This window comes from Hyposmocoma kahamanoa, unplaced genomic scaffold (assembly GCF_003589595.1).
Source record: "Hyposmocoma kahamanoa isolate Upper Pololo Valley unplaced genomic scaffold, ASM358959v1 116, whole genome shotgun sequence".
Classification (NCBI taxonomy): Eukaryota; Metazoa; Arthropoda; class Insecta; order Lepidoptera; family Cosmopterigidae; genus Hyposmocoma; species Hyposmocoma kahamanoa.
Window position 1 is genome coordinate 4,994,339 of NW_020653391.1, and position 17,222 is coordinate 5,011,560.

Genomic DNA, 17,222 nt, shown 5'->3' on the forward strand with positions numbered 1-17,222 from the left:
ATAAATAGATAATAAATATGACTTATCTTTAACTACGTAATTCCCTGTACCATGAGAATGTCTATTTTTTGTGAGGTCATCCGCGTACTTAATTCGTATTGTAGCTAAATTATATCCACCTTTGCCACTTTCAAAGTATCTTTTAGCTAATCAGAATACATAGGGCGAGCTGTCATTTGTCAACGAAGATATAGGCTAGGGTCGAACCGTATTAAACGCCTGAATTATGCACCCGTGTTCGGTTGTGACAAGGAAACATCCCATGTATTTTCAACTTATCGTGATTAAACGTAATTCTTTTTGAGCTAGTTTTGTCCCTAGCCTCAGGGTTCTACATAGTCTACATGCTCAAATACCCGTACTAATACAATTCATTTAAATTTTATAAGACAACCCTTCTCCTTTGAGGAACCGTGCTCTGCATTGGGACAGAATGAATACACTTTTTTTATTGAATTTAGGATGTGCCTTTAAACCCCTTTTACATTACGCTAATTTCAAGGGACTCCTAATTCTGCTCTCTTTATTATAACTAACGTAATGTCGATTTTTAACGAAATTGGGTTATCAATAAACCTGGATTCAGTGAAACGAGCTCTTCAATGCCCTCTGATCGGTTTTTTTACACCTTATTTCAGTGTTATAACAAAAATGTCAAATCATAATTCACATTTTTACTTACAAAAAAATTATTCTGTCTCCAAAGTTACCGAATTGCAAATGCGTTAGTTATTTTTTTAAATCTTTTTATTTAGGCGCTTTGATCGTTTTTGAACATGGTAGCCCTATTAGAAAAACAATAATCAAGAAAATAATAAAATCTAGACAGATAAATCAAAATACTACCTAACCAAATATATACACAAAATCTTCGCGGCTCTACATGCTGGCTCCGACAAAACAGATTGAAGTTATGACAAAGAGGGCAGAAATGCTTGCCTATGACTCAAATATAATCGTAATGGTAGTTTTTCGCTATGTGGTTTTTAACACTATAAGTTCACATTGAATTGATTATGTTTGAAATTAACGAAAGAAAATTGGAAAAACAAAAACAAATTGAAGATAAATGTCATTACGACAATTTTTGTACAAATAAGAAATAGAGCGTTGTAAAAATCAATTTTATCCACTAATACAGTGATTGGCAATATTTTTTACAAAAAGCCTGAAAACGGGAACAGTCCATGGCAACACGGGTTGCCAGAAATTGAATATGCCATTCACGCTTATTAGAGGATTTCTGTTTAAATAGTGCGGAGATAGGGTTACGGTTAGAGCACACTTGTTGCATGCTTGACGTTGAAGCTTGCTGACAAGCGTGGATTATGGATTATAGGTTGGATACCTTATACCCACGTTTTCTCATCACAGTAAAATGAACATGATGTGAATGGGGCTTGACAAATGTTAACATATCCATGCCTTACTTTCTCAAACTCGTATCTTATAAAGAGTGATTATTCAGGAGATAGTAAAACTTTCTATTTATTTTAAATTTATTATCAAGGGTGTTAATTTGGATGCATTCCTTTAAGAATAGATAAAAGCCAGTGTGTGAAGGATATGTGATGTGAAATCATCCTGCAAGATTTGTATATACAATCCATTTTTTGCATTTCAGTAACTTTGCGCTTTTTTTAGATACGAGTTTGAGAAAGTAAGGCGACGCTATAGTGGTCAATCGATATCATAGAATGAAGACTTTATAGGCGCTATTTTTATCTCGTTTGTATTCCTTGTGTGCTCACCACAAACAAGATGAAATCTAAGTGGCTTATAAAGTGTGAATGATATTTGTCACTATAACAATCGGGGGAAAACGTAACTTCAAAGTTTTTGCACCACTAACTAACCAATACACTTAATTTATAGTAAAATTTAAAAGGAGGTTTCGTGTATAACTGTAATATCAAATTTTGACTATCATAATAACGGTGTTGGTGAAGCAATTGGAATAACGTTGCATTTTCAATATTAAATACCCTGAGCTTAAACAAGGTTTGATTGATAAAAATTTTTGAAACTGGTGTACTAAACGTCATGTTGAAAATTTGAATTTGTGAAAAATAATTTATCTTCTTGTTTTTCTACTCTAAGTTTTTAAGAATTAAAAGTGCAAGGTGGGTCGAATTATGTATCGAGGAGTGCTGCCTGCCCGCTCCTTGTCATAACTTTTATATTTTGGTAACTTTTGAGAAATTGGCACCTACATTTTTTTATTTGGAAAATGTTCCCGCTGATTTTGTTTAACAATAAAACTGAAACTAAATAAGATATGAAAAAAACCGCTCATACGTTATGATAAGGAGGGCAGAGTGTATAATAGTAAAAATTAACTTCAAAGCTAAGAAACAAGCATAATACAGTATTCTGTGCAGCAACTTCTTTCATATTTGCTGCGATAAAAATGAAAATTTAAATTATTTTGATTCGTCTCGTCCCATTGGTAGGCACGTGTCTCCTTCAGGGGAAGGGGTTGACCATGTTGACCTAATGCGGGTGACTTCACATGTCGCAAACATTCAATTATTATCTAAGAAACATTGAAAAGTAATCAAATCTAAAAAATAGGCAACCTAGAGAACCTGCAAATCATAAGCTCACACAGATAAAACTATGCCCTTGTAACGTGTGCCGTAGGAAAGCTGTGTCTAGAACATAGGCTAGAGCGTGCGGTGTTAGCCGGCGGGTAAATTGTTTCTTTGGTCTTTCTTTAAAGACCATTCACTTTCTGATCTTAAAGATTGTAATACCGTACAACATAGATTAAGAGGTTATAGTAATTGTTGAGTTGAAGATTTGTTTACAAAATGACTGCCATATAAGTCATAGAATATCGTCAAAAAGTACATACTTACTCTGTTTTTAATTGACAAAATATGTACTATTAAAGTAGTTACTTACGAAGAAAAGAAAAAGCATGATTGTCATGTGTTATTACAATAAGCGATATCCAATCACAAACCTCGATATTTTGCTTCAAAATAATTTTCTTTTGTTATTGGTATATACTTAATCAACATTATTTCACTAGAATCATATGTCAAACATCAGAGAGACAGAGGGTACTATAAATGTTTTCATCCATTTTTGATTATAAAGGTGTCACCGCACCTATTAACGAGGAATCGGCTTGAGCTGAAAAAGCTTTAGCCCATGCAATAAGAGTAAAAGTATTTTCGCTCTTATCATAAAAAAAAATTTACTGGCCGGTTTAATGCTATTCCGTGTCGACAGGTGTGCTGACTCTAATTCGAGAAAGAACAGAAAGTGAATGGCCTAAAAACCATTTATCATTAGTTTTTACAATCGGTCCGCCCGATGTACAATCTCTTTGTAGATTTTTATGTATAGAAGGGAAAATTTAATATATGTTATGTTAAGTGTTTTTTCGGTCGGTTTTAATGATGTACATAAGAATTTTAAGCCGATTTACTCCTTTAGGAATGCAAAAAGAAGCCTTATACTGTAATATAAACAAGGAACGCCAGCTTGTATAATATAAATATAGTGGATGGTCTCTCAAAACCTAGCTGTGTATATTGGGTGTAATATTTTTTAGTTGTTTTGTTTTCTACTAATTGATAGTAATTTATGCCGATAAATTTATATTATACATTATTGAAAAAAGAGAAATACAAATAATTTTAAAACTTTATAAATATAGGTTAGGGGTTACACCACACTAGAGTAGTTTTGGTATGTAACAATTATATAACATGTAAATAGATTGCAGAAATAGTAAATAAAGAATTGATACAATAAAAAAATAATTTTTACGTTATTTGTAATATTTTCTCTAGTTGCGCATTGTTGTGGGATAGTAAACGGACGGAAGCCTGTACATTTTTGTTGCTGGCAATTTTATGAAGTTACTCTATGTACTTTTGTAATGTGCATTATTTTCATTTGTAAGTTGCTTTCACTGTCGTTTATATATTATTTTTAAATCATATTATATTGGTAAACTACGACGAGTCATGGTGAATTATTATCATATTATTATGAATGGAAAGAAATAAGGAATATTATTGTTCTGCTATTATTAAATTTGTAAAGTTAGTTTATTAATAAATGAGTAAAAAAATTGTTTGTTGTTTTAATCGTTACACCATACAGTCACTGTATGTATAATATGTTAGTTACCCTTATAATTGTGGTGTAGCGTGAGGGGTGCAGAGCGAGCGTGCCATGGCCCCGTGCGCCACTACACATCCTCGTACCGCCTCGCTACCTCACACATCTCTGGTGGAAAAGCAGCCTAATGGGGGCGGCGACGAGCGCGACAAGCCCTAATTTTTTTTAATTAGTGAATTCATTCCACTGTTTGAGAAAACTATATGCTGATCTACACAAACGTGGCGAAGGTAGGCGAACATAAATACACAATCGAGCCGACCCTGCCCGAACGAACTACTTTTGTAATCGTGAAAATAGAGGGCAGCAAATTTCGTTTGTTCCATGTGGAACAATTGTAACCCAGAAGTTCCATACATTGAACGAGTATGTTTTTATCCTTAATCCCAGTAGTTCCATACATAGAGACATTGCAAATTAATACCGGGTTCACGAGTCTCACTTGCGTTTGTCGCTTGCTTGCGTGTCTCGCTTCGCGCACGCAAAGTTCTATTGCGTCTGTTCGATGTTTTGTATCAATAATAATAACAAACTAGCGGAGTATTTTCACAAAATAGTATATGAATGTCATGGTATATAAAAATTCATATTGTATTAATTGAATAAAAATTTAATAAATAAAAAAAAACTTTTTCAACTTAAGTTTACGAAACTTACAAAAACGCAAAATCGATTTTATATACTCAATGTCAACTTCGAACCACTCGACAAACCTTTATTAGAAGGGAAAAAAAATTGAATGAAAAAATTACAGTCGGCAAAGTTTTTTAATTTCAAATAGATCTAAATTATAAAAGTAAACTGTCTAGTATTTTGAAAGATTCTTTTATTTCGGTTAAATGTGCTGGTGTGCGTAAACAGCTGAGTTACAAAAGAAGTTTTGTACCTAGTCATTACATCAGATAATGGAAAGTTGCGGTTATGAAAAACCAAGGAAAAACATTTTCGGCTGTAAAACATACATTTATTTCACAATACCTTAACATTAAACTAATAGACGTCAATTGAGGTATTTACAAGTTCTGTATATATTTAGGGCTGGGAAAATACATGCTGTCTTGGTTACAATTCAAAAAATAAAACTTTGTTACGTGTTTAATGTCAAAGTAGTTTACTATGCAAATCACAAAAATTAGAGCTGGACCCATAACCATTATTGAAACAGAACGAAAACCAGAATATCGTCGGGGATAGTGCAATAGTATTTGATTATGAGTCGCCATTTCGGTAATTTAGTAGCCAAATCATATCCGCGTAAATGTCGTGGCAACCATATTAGCACGATTTACGGGAGTCTATTGTTATCAGTCCGTAGACAACATAAATTAATGCTTACAGTGCAAAAATGAAAGTCGTAGCCATTGAAATAATAAAGTAATAACGTTAAATCCCTCTCCTGTGAAATTTGTTTTGTGCAGATACGCGCCTTTTACCATTAATTACATAGGGGGATATTTTTTTATTTTGGGCTACTAAATGAAATTATAATGAATATTTTTTTTTACCTATTTGATGATATAACTAATAAACATTACTAAATTAATATTTTCTTTCATAAATAGCATTCAATAATTGAAAAATTTTATTTTAACAAAAAATGGGAATTGTCCAATTATGCCCCACCTGTGGGGTACTTTGATACATCGTTTGGGACTTGAGTTGATTTCGACTGATTTAAACCATACTCAAATCCTGACTTGAGCATTGAGTAGAGTTCTAGAATACGACCCTTAGAATGTGTGAATCAACGTAGTGTGAACTTTATGGTCAATTGTGTAACGTACAAACTAGATACGAGCCAAAATCTTCCGCGGAATTCTTGCGCATGCTCGAGCTGTTCATTATGTAATGTATAAATTCGCTACAAAAATTCATTTGCATTCCGTTCCGCCGCAATATAAATTGAGCATAAGTATATAAAAGTGTTATAATTTAAAAGTGTCATAGTGGTATTTACATAGCTACCTTTACTAGTTACTACTTAAGGTAGGTTATTACTTGGTGTACACTCCGCATATTAGAATGGGTGAGTGAGTGAATGGGTGGGTGAGTGAGTGAATGGGTGGGTGAGTGAGTGGGTGGGTGAGTTTTGTGTGGGTTTGAGTGGGTGGGTGAGTTTGTGTGCGTTTGAATGGGTGAGTGAGCGGGTTAGATGGTGGGTGAGTGACCCACCCACAAACCCACCTCTAACCCACCCCCAAACTCAACCCCTTAACCCACCTCTCACTCAAAATCGTGCACGCCATCTTGGATTTAGAAATGAGAGCCATATTCGTAATGACACTTTTATTCGGTAGTTTCGGTTTTAATTGTTAGTTTCAATTGTTTCTTAGAACAATTTAAAAAATTTATTGCAATTAATTTAATTGCAATTAAAATCAATTTAATTGAAATCAATCGCAATAAAAATTAGTTGCGACGTTGAAATTGACTTTAATTGCAATTGATTTCAATTGAATTGATTGAATTTCTGATTGAAATTTAATTGATCAACGCCCAACATTGGCTTGGTGCAACAAGCGAACAGCTAGCTAGCTACAGGTGAAGACTGAAAATCAGCAATGCTGAGTCTTTAACCTTTTTGTCCACATCGCTCGATTATTTTTTTCTATTCGTAAAGTATTATGTTTCTTATGCTTTGTGGAAAAATAAATGCCTTTTTATTTTATTTATTTACATAGTCACATAGTGGTATTTCCAAAATCTCGCAAATCTACAAATTTCTAGGTCCTTTGTCATCAATTTGAAGAATTTTGATTGAAATGTTCTACAAATTTTAAATAATAATATAATATTCCCTTTTTGTCTTTTAATAAGGGAAACACTACACTATATTTGTGTGGCAAATTGTACAACGCCTACAGCTAGAAGAACTATTTGTCATAGAAATATTATAAGCGATCGCCAGCGATTTCATTTTGGTAGAGGTATTGAAGAGATTTTTTTTAGTGCGTCTTTCGAGCGTCAGCATCTTGCCAACGTATCTACAGTGTCAACACGACGTCCGTGCGGCGGCGGAACAACGCCAGCGCAGCGTCAGTGAGCGACTGCTGGGGGTCTACTCCCGTTCTCAGTCCAACACCCGTCCGAAACAATTACTGTCAAATAAGTAATACTCGAACAAATCTAAAAGATAATGTCGTAGATAATAACATTCCTAACAACTTTTATTCTTGTACAAGTTCTTGAAAAGGTGATAGTTTCGGAGAAAAATTTTTTTTTTGTATGGAGAAATATACATTTAATTTTTTATCTTAAAATATACGAAAATGTAATGTGCGTGGATTACTTACGGTAACCTACCACAAAGTCGAAATTTGTTTTGTCCGAAATAACGTTTGTTCGAATTTTCATTACACCGAAAACCGATTTATAACGAAACAGTTGTTCTTTCAGTATATGTTGAATGTTTATCGCATAGACACGATTAGGTTCGTTTAAGTTAGGTTTAAAAGAAATAACATTTTCCTCTCAAAATTACTTTCTAGGTTATGAACTTTCGACCAAACGTTATTTCTGGAAAATGTCATTTCGAACTACTGATAGGTAACCGTTACTTACAGTGTAGTTCCAATCTTTTCTATGTAGAAAAAAATAATCCGTCTGCATGTACTTGCGGCTTTGTAAGTAAAGGTGTGGAAAAATTGCTAGAAACTAGTGTATTGTGTTAAAAAATAAATAACAAATCTAAAAATTTGCCACCTTTTTACTCGTAAAACCGAAAGTACCTGCAGATGGATTTTTTTTTTGATAGAGAATGATTGGACCTATACTGTAAGTAAACCACATTACATTTTCCTACATTTCGAGATCAAAATAAAATGTTTATTTCTCCTAACAAAAAAAAAACTAAAATTTTTCTCTGAAACAATCAGCTTTTCAAGAACTTATGTAAGAATAAGTTATCAGGAATGTTATTATTTATCATATGAAAAAAAATCAGCTCTGTATTCCTAAAAGCTGATTAAAAAATGCAGGAAATAAAAAGTATAAAACAACACATATTGCCGACTGTGCTTTTACAGTGTGCGGACGCGTGTTTAGTGGCAGCCAGTATTTTCGTAGGTATGTATCATTGGGGTCAAAATTTATCCCACGAAGTCATTTACGTAACTTTTTTATCCGTCATTATACATTGTTTTTATTTGTTTTAGACAAAATAAATCGCCATTTAAACGGAAATCAAATAGGATAGATATTGCTAGGTAGTAAAGATTTAGATTTGGCGAATACATTGGATGTTTTTGAAGATGCCATCGAATTTAGCGACAGCATTCCAGAAAGGTCAGTACATGATACCGCCAGTGAACTAGAAGTTTAAGGAGACGAAGAAGAAGCAGAAGGACTACAGATGAAAAAGATCAAGACAGAGTAAGATAATCGGGTTACTTAGATGGAAAAAAATCCTTACAAGTTGTCATTGTTGAGATATATACGAGTGTATAAAACCTAAGACGCTAGCTGATTCTTTTGGGAAAAAAATATGTGTGGAAAACATTGACTTACAATTATAGTGGAAAATAATAAATATTTATTATCATTATTTTTATACAAAGTACCAGTTTTGTTTTTCCTTTACAAGTTTCTGAAATGATCTTTATTTGATCTCCAAAGACTTGTTTAATTGTTGTTTAAGTCAACTACAAAAAAACAAATTATCTTTGTGAGACAAACGTTTACTGTTTCGATAAGTGCCTTAATTGTTGGTAATTTTTTTGGTTAATTTTGAATAACGAGTATTATTTATGAATAGAAGTCTTTTTATTATTTATTGTTTAATAAACAAAAAGAATAAAACATAAACCTACGTTTTTAGACGTATTTATTTTTAGGGTCGAAAACTACCCCACAAAGTTATTAACGTTAGTCTAAATAGCGAATGTAGTTAAGGGTTAAATCTGACTACAACAAAAAAACAACACCGTTTTGTAAACTTGCGTACAATTACAAAACAATTTTTCAACTATTTAAGAGTACAGTTTACAGTAGAAATCATTGTTTATTTGTACGCTGTTTATGAAACCTTATATTAATGATTCTAGGGACTAGAAATAATACTATTATCAGACTTATGGTTCTAATTCTACAAACGTATCAAATCTAAGTTTACATTTCTCTAATTAAGTGCGACTTCAAATTAAACGCTTATAGAAGCGTTAATTTTCATACAATATCTAGAAGCATTGTGCCACTTTTTACAGTCACGCTGCGTGGCTGCCGCGCCATTGCAGAGCTTCTATTAGCATCTAATTTGAAGTAGCTTAAAAAGTGTACGAGGCGTAGCCCTGTAGAGCTAGATGCAGTACAGTACATTTTCATATAAAAGTTACTGTATAGTTTTATTGTGTGTCTAGAATTATGGCTTAATCGCAGGCCGACAAAAACAGAAAATATCTACTCCACTCGATGACTATGTCTATGCTTCTGCTCCTTCTCTGTTCTCTCTTCTATATTTGTTCAAAGATAATTACACCATTTAATTTCGGCAGGTGTAACGCTACTCGCGCAATGACGCGATTTGTCACAGCTTTAATTTTGCGTGTTCTCGACTCTAGTTTTTGTCGTTCTGCGTATGATCCATCTTTATTATTTTTATTATTTAGATTATTGCTAACTGGCTACTAAGCCTTAGGTCAAATGCACCATGAATGAGATATTTTTCTAAATATCAATAATTTCATGTGGCTACCTGAACTTAAGCCATCATCACAGGAAATGGTCACAAAGGTCTTTATTTACATACCTACTTATATTAAAGATAGTGATGAATCTGCTTTCGGAATTGATAATTTCAAATACATTATAAGCCGGGACCTTGTCAGTCTGACATTTGGAGACAAATATCATTTAATTTCGTCCTCGCTCACGTTAGGTGACGTGTTCGACAAAGGCAAGCATTTATGTCAAGCGATGTGATGAAGCGATGTGTGAGTGTGTTTATGTGAAGCATTTGTTTAAAAAACGCCAATTTACTCATAACGTTGAATAGCCCCAAATTTATAGCTTTCGGGGAACACAATAGCGTATTTCATTCCTTTGCCGTAGACGTTAAGAGGAAGCAAGGCGCTTCATTGGATCGCTGTTTACATCGAACTGACTGCCGCTTCTTCGGCAAGCGAATTCAAATGACGAAGGCAGCGCCATCGACGTGCTTTTTTTAAAAAAAATATAAATTAAAAAAATTACCAATGAGATTTTGGCACACAGTGTGTCTCTAGGACAGGAAGGGATAAAGCCAGATTCTGCTTCTTCATATTTTTTTTAATTATTTGGTCGTGTTTCCAATAGCCTATTGATTATTTATGGCAACACAGTTCACAAATATACCTACTGCTGTTAATAGTTGTAATCAGTAGTGGGGGTGGAGTTCTGTGTCTTTTTACCAAAACGGTCCTTAGCTATGTTATAAGCTACACTGTATAGCACCACCAAAGTGTAACAGATACTAATAACCGTTTCTTTTCAGCCTCTGTTTGCTGTATATTAAGTATACTGTTTTTAAGGGAGTCACCACACTTATCGCAGAAATGGCTTGAGCTGGTCAAAAAAGCTTTATGTCCATCAGGTTTCTTTTTCACTTTTATTACATGAACTGTTTTTTTCTGTGACTTAGTGTCGATAAGTGTGGTGAGAAGGTCTCGATCTCCGTCCAAAATAATTGCTGTCTAACAAGTATAATTACTCGACCAAATCAAACGACAATGTATTACTTATTTGACAGTAATTGTTTTGGACGTCAGACGGAAACCAGGAGTAGACCTCCTGGTGTGACCCGTGTGACTCCCTTACGTGTACATAAATGAAAAGTATTTTGGATACTTCTGCTCGTGGAGATTTGTAATTAGCACTTTCAGCTGTTACTTAACATATATTTATTGTTAAAAAGCTATAAATCTTCCAAAAATAAATAAAATAATAGCCAAATACTCGTTTTTACAATTACCGTGTCTGACCATACAGCCTTTTACAGTTAATTAAACCTAACGCATACTCGTATACTACAACTTCTTTTGTTAACAAGCCAACCGATTTAAAATCACAAAATCCTAATGAGAAGGTACGAGATGACACGAATATCATCCCTTATGACCTAGAGCGCGTTGATACAGACTGTTGAAAGAGAGTTAAGTGTCTTGATACATGGTGACAGGTAAAATATGCTTCATACTACTATTTTACAAAAGTTTGACAATTACTTTTTGCAAAATATGAATCTAATTAATTTCAGCTTAAAAGCGTTATTCAATTAAACAGAGAAGGCGTCTTCTCTGTTTTTAGTTTTCTTTTCTTTAATCTAAAGTCTCAGAGGCTCAATGATCTTATTTTCATGATGTTACGGTCGACATTTATCCAAATCTCGTAATTTATTAGATAATAACGTAGGAATGTAGTGTTATGTCCTGTTTTATGGTCCTAATGTGTCTGCGAATAAATTAGGTTCTTATATAATACAATACAAATACACGTTTAAATGAACTATAGTATATTTACAACATCAATGTATTCCACGATGTTTATTTTTAACAATCATGAGTAATAACATTAAATTAAACCATATAAAGCTCGTGCCCAGAAGCAGGACGTATATGGAACACAAATATTGCGCTTTTTAATGGAGTAATTTTACTTATATACGGTCAGAAATTGTAAAAGTTTTGCGTCGGTGCAGTCCGACCGGTAGCGAAACGTATAACGACTATTATACTCTTATTATATGAAGATTTTTTGGACCAGCTTAAGCCGATTCGACGATAATAATGTGGTGATTCCCTATGTTCTTTTTTCTACCAAACGTAACTTATAATGTTTAGAGTCAGTAATATCAGGCGGTTCGGTCAGTATCGAGATCGGCAATTTCAACAATTCCCATCTTCTTAAATTTCGACTTGCGATGTATTTGTTTTTGCTGCCTTTTTTCAGGCTTTTTCAGTATCGGCGTTAACGTGAGGTTGCTTTTAGATTTATCAAAAACCTCGTTATTGCTTATCTTATTTTCGGAACTCACTTTTGAGGATCTTGTGACCCGCACCATACCTTCTACGGCATCTAAATTTGACATTTCAAGACTTTTGTCTGAAGAAACTAATCTGGTTCGTGTTTTATTGCGGTCAGGAGTATTTATATCACGACAATGAACTGCCTGTACGGTGGTACTGGCTGATTTATATTTTTTGGCTGGAACTTTTGTATTTGTAGGAGTTTTCGCGAGTCTCTTTGTAGGCATATTTTTATTACAATCTGTAGTTGTCAAATTTAGATCAGGCAGACTAATTTCTTTACTTAAGCCGACCATACTAAAATTTAAATCAGGTAAACTCATTGCTATATTCTCATTATCTTTCCTACTTTTGTCCAGTGAAGTAAACTCTGTCAAATTAATTCCTGTCTTTTCATTCAGTGTCATATTATTTTTATTATGAAAATGTTCAACTGTTGTAGAATTGAGATCAGGCAAACCCATTTTTGTCTTTGTTTTAGCTTTAATATTATTTTTGCTAGCTTTGGAATGGCTGGATGAAGCTGGTAAAGTCATTTGGATTTTTTTTCTAGCTGCCATGTTACCTATATTCGGTGAAATGGAATTTAAATCAGGCAAACTTGTTTCCGAGTTTTCATTACTTTCGCTATGCCGTTCATCAATTGTGGTACAATTAACATCCGGCAAACTCATTTGTGTTCTCTCAACGGATTTAATGCGATTTTTATCACCTGTAGTAGCATGAAGGTCATGTGAACTTTTATCTGCATGTTCTTTTGCATTCGGACTTTTGTTATTAACTTTATAATCAAAATTTTCGTCAGTCTCATGGAAGACTGTAGTCATACTATCGATTGAACTTATAGATCCTACGCTTATAGTTAAGCTGGTGCCTCGAAAACTTTTGCCTACAGTTGGATCTTGTTTATTCCACAGTACCCTTTTAGTTCTACCATGTATGGGTAGATATTTTTCAATCATGTCAACATCTCCGATATGTATTGGTGTAGTAGAACTAAATTGTGGTTTTCTATTTCTTGGAATATCCTCAGGTAATTGTATAATACAGCCATCTTCATCAGCTTTAGCTTTCTTTTTATATTTATCCAATTCTGGAATTTCCTTGTTTGGTATACTATCAGTATCCGCCATTTGAAATATTTTAGATTTTGTATTTTTAATTCCAGGTATAATCTCTTTCCTAATAGAAATAGTATCTTTAGACTTAACTTTTGGTTCATTGGAATTTGATTCTGGACTCAAATCTTTGGATCGAGATCTTGTTACTATAGCAGGAGTATCAGTGTTTTCTTCTGGACTCATATCTTTAGATCGAGACCTGTTTACCCTAGCAGGGGTATCAATGTTCTTTTCTGGACTCGTATCTATGGATTGAGATATCGTTACGCTACCAGGAGTGACAGTATTCTTGTATGCTTTCCGTGGACTATTATTTTTAACATTTGGAGTAATATCGTTACGTTTCTTAATTAATTCCATAGTTTCTTTTGAAGTACTAGGTTGAGGTTCATTATGTATAGTTTTTGCTTTAAGTTTAGGATTGATAACACTGCTAGGTTTTTTAAAAACTGCGTCATCATTTTTCGTTATTTTTGAAACATTTGCCAAAGGTGCGCTAGAAAGTCCAATTTGTTCACTGATATTTTCTGTAGGTACAGTATCATCAATATTTTGGAAGCTAATATCAGGTAATGACATAACTTTGGCTTGAGCAACCTTTTTCTTTCTTTTAGTCCTATTTTCACCACTACTACTATTTACATGTTCATCAATTATTTCAATCTCAATGTCTTCGTCACCAGCTGATCTTATGTAAATTGGTAAAGTATCCAATTGCATATTAAGTTCTTCCATATTAAGTTCTTGCGTATCAACTTTTTGTGTATCAAGTTCTTGCGTAACAAGTTCTTCCTTATTAACTTTCTCTTCAGATACTTCATCCTTTTGGGCTTTTTCCTTCCTTTGAAGTCTTTCGATATATTCATCCAAGTCCAAATCATTTCCATCGTCATCAGTTAAGTCACCATCATCAAGTTTGATTGTGACGTCACTGTCACTATCACTAGAACTGTAATATTTACGTTTCCGTACATTTTTCTGCTTTTTTTGTTTTTTAGCTTTTGGTGAATATTTTTGCTGCATTTTAGGTTTTCGTGGAGAGTTAGTCGTTAGAGGTTTTTTAGGACTGCCGGATTTCACTTTTCCCGGTTTGGAACGAATGTCTGGTTTCTGAGGACTGGCAGGCTCGTTTTTGCTGTAAACAATAAATAACATTATAAATACAGTCTCTTCAAACACACCCGTTATTTATTGGTTCTTTTGGCTTGGTCTATTTTATAGAACATCCTCATTCTGACTGGGATATTTATGCCAAGGTCGACTTGTAGACATAGAACATATACATAATTTTATTTTTATATTAAAACTTTTTTCAATGTTCTCCAGTGAGAACTTCGAAAACGTGTGAAGTCATAATCTATATAAAGTGTAACCCAAATCCCACCCACCCACGCAAATAAACAATACGCACCTCCGCTCTTGAACGCCAGTCCTATGTTTGATGGAATTGACGGTATTTTTCATAGCCTTGGCTTTTATCTCCCTCACCGATTGGTAACGCTCCTCTGGTACCACTGCTGTTGGCACGGCAGCTGCAATATACAAAGTTTTAGCTGGTCGTTATCTACTACGAGCTGCAGACAGCAGACGGAATGTATATTAATTCTAATCATAAAATTAGTTGGAATATAGTCTACTTTCGTTTACCTGGCTCTCTGATTCCGTTAATAAGTTGTTTGTGCGAAGCTTCCAGGTCCTCCGCGTCTTTGATTTTAACGTAATTAATGTCCGCACCTACTGAAATAAAATATTAAGTTGTTTATTTTATTGGCAAAAAAAGTGTAAAAACCAAGAACAAAGAAGATGAACAAGTCAGTTCGATTCCCAGATGAGGCAAGCCACAGTTTAAAAGTCTTTGAAAGTAATATTAGGGTGATGGTACCTATGATCGACACTTTAAGGGAAGTGTGTCTTTAAATTTGAAATAACTTTTTGTTTTTAAACATATCAATAGTAATTAGTTACTTGCTTTATTATGTAGTATGTTTAAGTGTTCGATCTTCAAATTAATAAATTTAACAAATTAGTGAAATTACTCCACCATCCATTATTACACCATCATTCACAAAAATAATTGAATATCATGCTGGTCAAACATTGTGACATTTAATAAACTTAAAAATGACAATTATTATTAAAGCGACATCTCTAGGCAGTTGCTGCTAACTGTAAAGGTATCTGGCTGAGTGAAGAAAAAGATTTGTCACAGATGGCGTTACGGCAAAAGTCGATAAAACCAATAACAAAGAGAGAGGTAGAGAGATATATTTATTTGTAAGATCAAAGATCTGCAACAAGCATATAGAAAAATTCGTAAGGTCCGCTAGTTCGTTCCATGGCTTTCTTGGCATAGCGTCTGGCACGGTTTGCTGGAAGACGCTGGTTTGAATCCAGCCGGATCGAAGGATTCTTTTTAAGTGTTCGATCTTTGTATTAAAAATTATTATAATTATTACTAAAAAAACCTACAGTAAAATTCCTCTAAATCTCCAGTAACAAACACCAAAAACCCACCAATTAACTAACCAGTGATCAACACACACCAATAATTAACACCCAGTAATTGATACTTACCAATAACAAACGGGCTATTATGATACAAAATTTTTTCGTAAATCTTAGTAGAAATGAAAAAAGATGTCTATCACTGGTGCTTGTCGGCCGCAGCGCCACCGTCGTACTTACTTTTAAAAATAATGTCTCCACGAAGCAAAATATCCTATCTATAGTCTGTCTCTTTTGAAGGTGGAGTAAAATGACAGTTCATTGCAACACAGACCGACAGTTTCATCACAATTCAGGCATTTTTGCTAAAATTTTTACCTTCTTTAACAATCTATCGATAAAATTGTCGACAACAACTACATGACTATTTAAAATTTTACGAAAACTGGCAACCCTGCAAATGTCATTTTACTCCGTCCGAAATAGAAAATAATTTTACTGTAAATGACTGTGTTCCAGCTGTAGAACTTACTTGTTTTAATCAACGATTTGATAGCGTCGTACTTTCGGTAAGCATTCTTCATGTCCCGCAGAGTATCTAATACGGGATTCTGTCTATAGAACACTCCTTTTGGGCGCACGCCGAGATTGTCTATGGTCATGCAGCCGTCTGAAATTCGAAAATTGAGAATAGAATCTCAAATGTCTTTTTTGTGACACTCAATTTTGCATCAAAACCAAAACCAAGATCCACAAATAATTCTCACAGGACATTGGCGCAATCGCCATTTTTTTTTGCATAATTTTTATAATAATATTAAACTACCGTACATACTTATTTTTACTTGACATTGGCAAAATCATTGATTATTTCGATGGAGCCATAACATTTAAAAGAAGAAGAAGAAGATCCACAAATACGCAGATGTGATCTCGTTAAGAGCATATTCAAAGCCAAATAATAATTTTAAAAATGTCCAAAATAGGAATGTTTACTGTATATTATAATAAACTTAGACTATCCTAAGGGTGTATGGCTACCAATGGACACTAAAATGTTACCAAGTACAACCGCCACAGTCCATGTTGTTATGCCACCGCTGTCATCAATATTCTTGAAACCACATAAAACTCACCTTCCAAATATTTCTTAATAGCACCATCCATTCCTCTTTCTCTATTATCTGCATGATATTGTACTGGTCCCTTTACCAGCACAGAACCAAGAATATATAATACATCTAGGCGTTTGTCTCTACGAGCTACAGCTTCAATGTGGTTAATAGCATTCATGTCTTCAGGGACGATACGGAGGCAAGCCAAATTGGTGTATGGTTGGAGGTTTAGCAGTGCGTAGACTAAGAATAAACCGCATACATTTTCCTGCAAAGTTGTCATAGATTTTAATATTGGGCCAAGAACAATGTAGCGGGAAACCTTCCACAGGCATGACAACTTAAGAGGACAGTTTTATCCAGTCGCACGATATAATTGTTGCTATCTCTATAGACTGTGATGC

General features: G+C 34.0%; 2 protein-coding genes across 2 annotated transcripts in view; both read right to left on the reverse strand.

Annotated features, from left to right (window-relative positions):
• Nucleotides 1-11,962: 11,962 nt before the first annotated feature.
• Nucleotides 11,963-17,018, reverse strand: LOC113239755. The gene is made up of 2 exons (XM_026476856.1): nucleotides 16,974-17,018; nucleotides 11,963-13,693 (listed from the first exon to the last, which is right to left on the reverse strand). The coding sequence occupies exon 2, from the start codon at nucleotides 13,616-13,618 to the stop codon at nucleotides 11,963-11,965; it is 1,656 nt and encodes a 551-aa protein (XP_026332641.1). The 5' UTR covers nucleotides 13,619-13,693; nucleotides 16,974-17,018.
• Nucleotides 13,664-17,222, reverse strand: part of LOC113239756 — a gene marked incomplete at its 3' end in the record, with an annotated part of 9,167 nt that continues 5,608 nt past the window's right edge. Inside the window, exons 4-8 of the mRNA XM_026476858.1 lie at nucleotides 16,840-17,086; nucleotides 16,236-16,373; nucleotides 14,906-14,995; nucleotides 14,670-14,790; nucleotides 13,664-14,393 (exon numbers count right to left, since the gene is read on the reverse strand). Of these exons, the coding sequence (XP_026332643.1) occupies nucleotides 13,664-14,393; nucleotides 14,670-14,790; nucleotides 14,906-14,995; nucleotides 16,236-16,373; nucleotides 16,840-17,086 (1,326 nt within the window). The remainder of the gene's footprint in view (nucleotides 14,394-14,669; nucleotides 14,791-14,905; nucleotides 14,996-16,235; nucleotides 16,374-16,839; nucleotides 17,087-17,222) is intronic.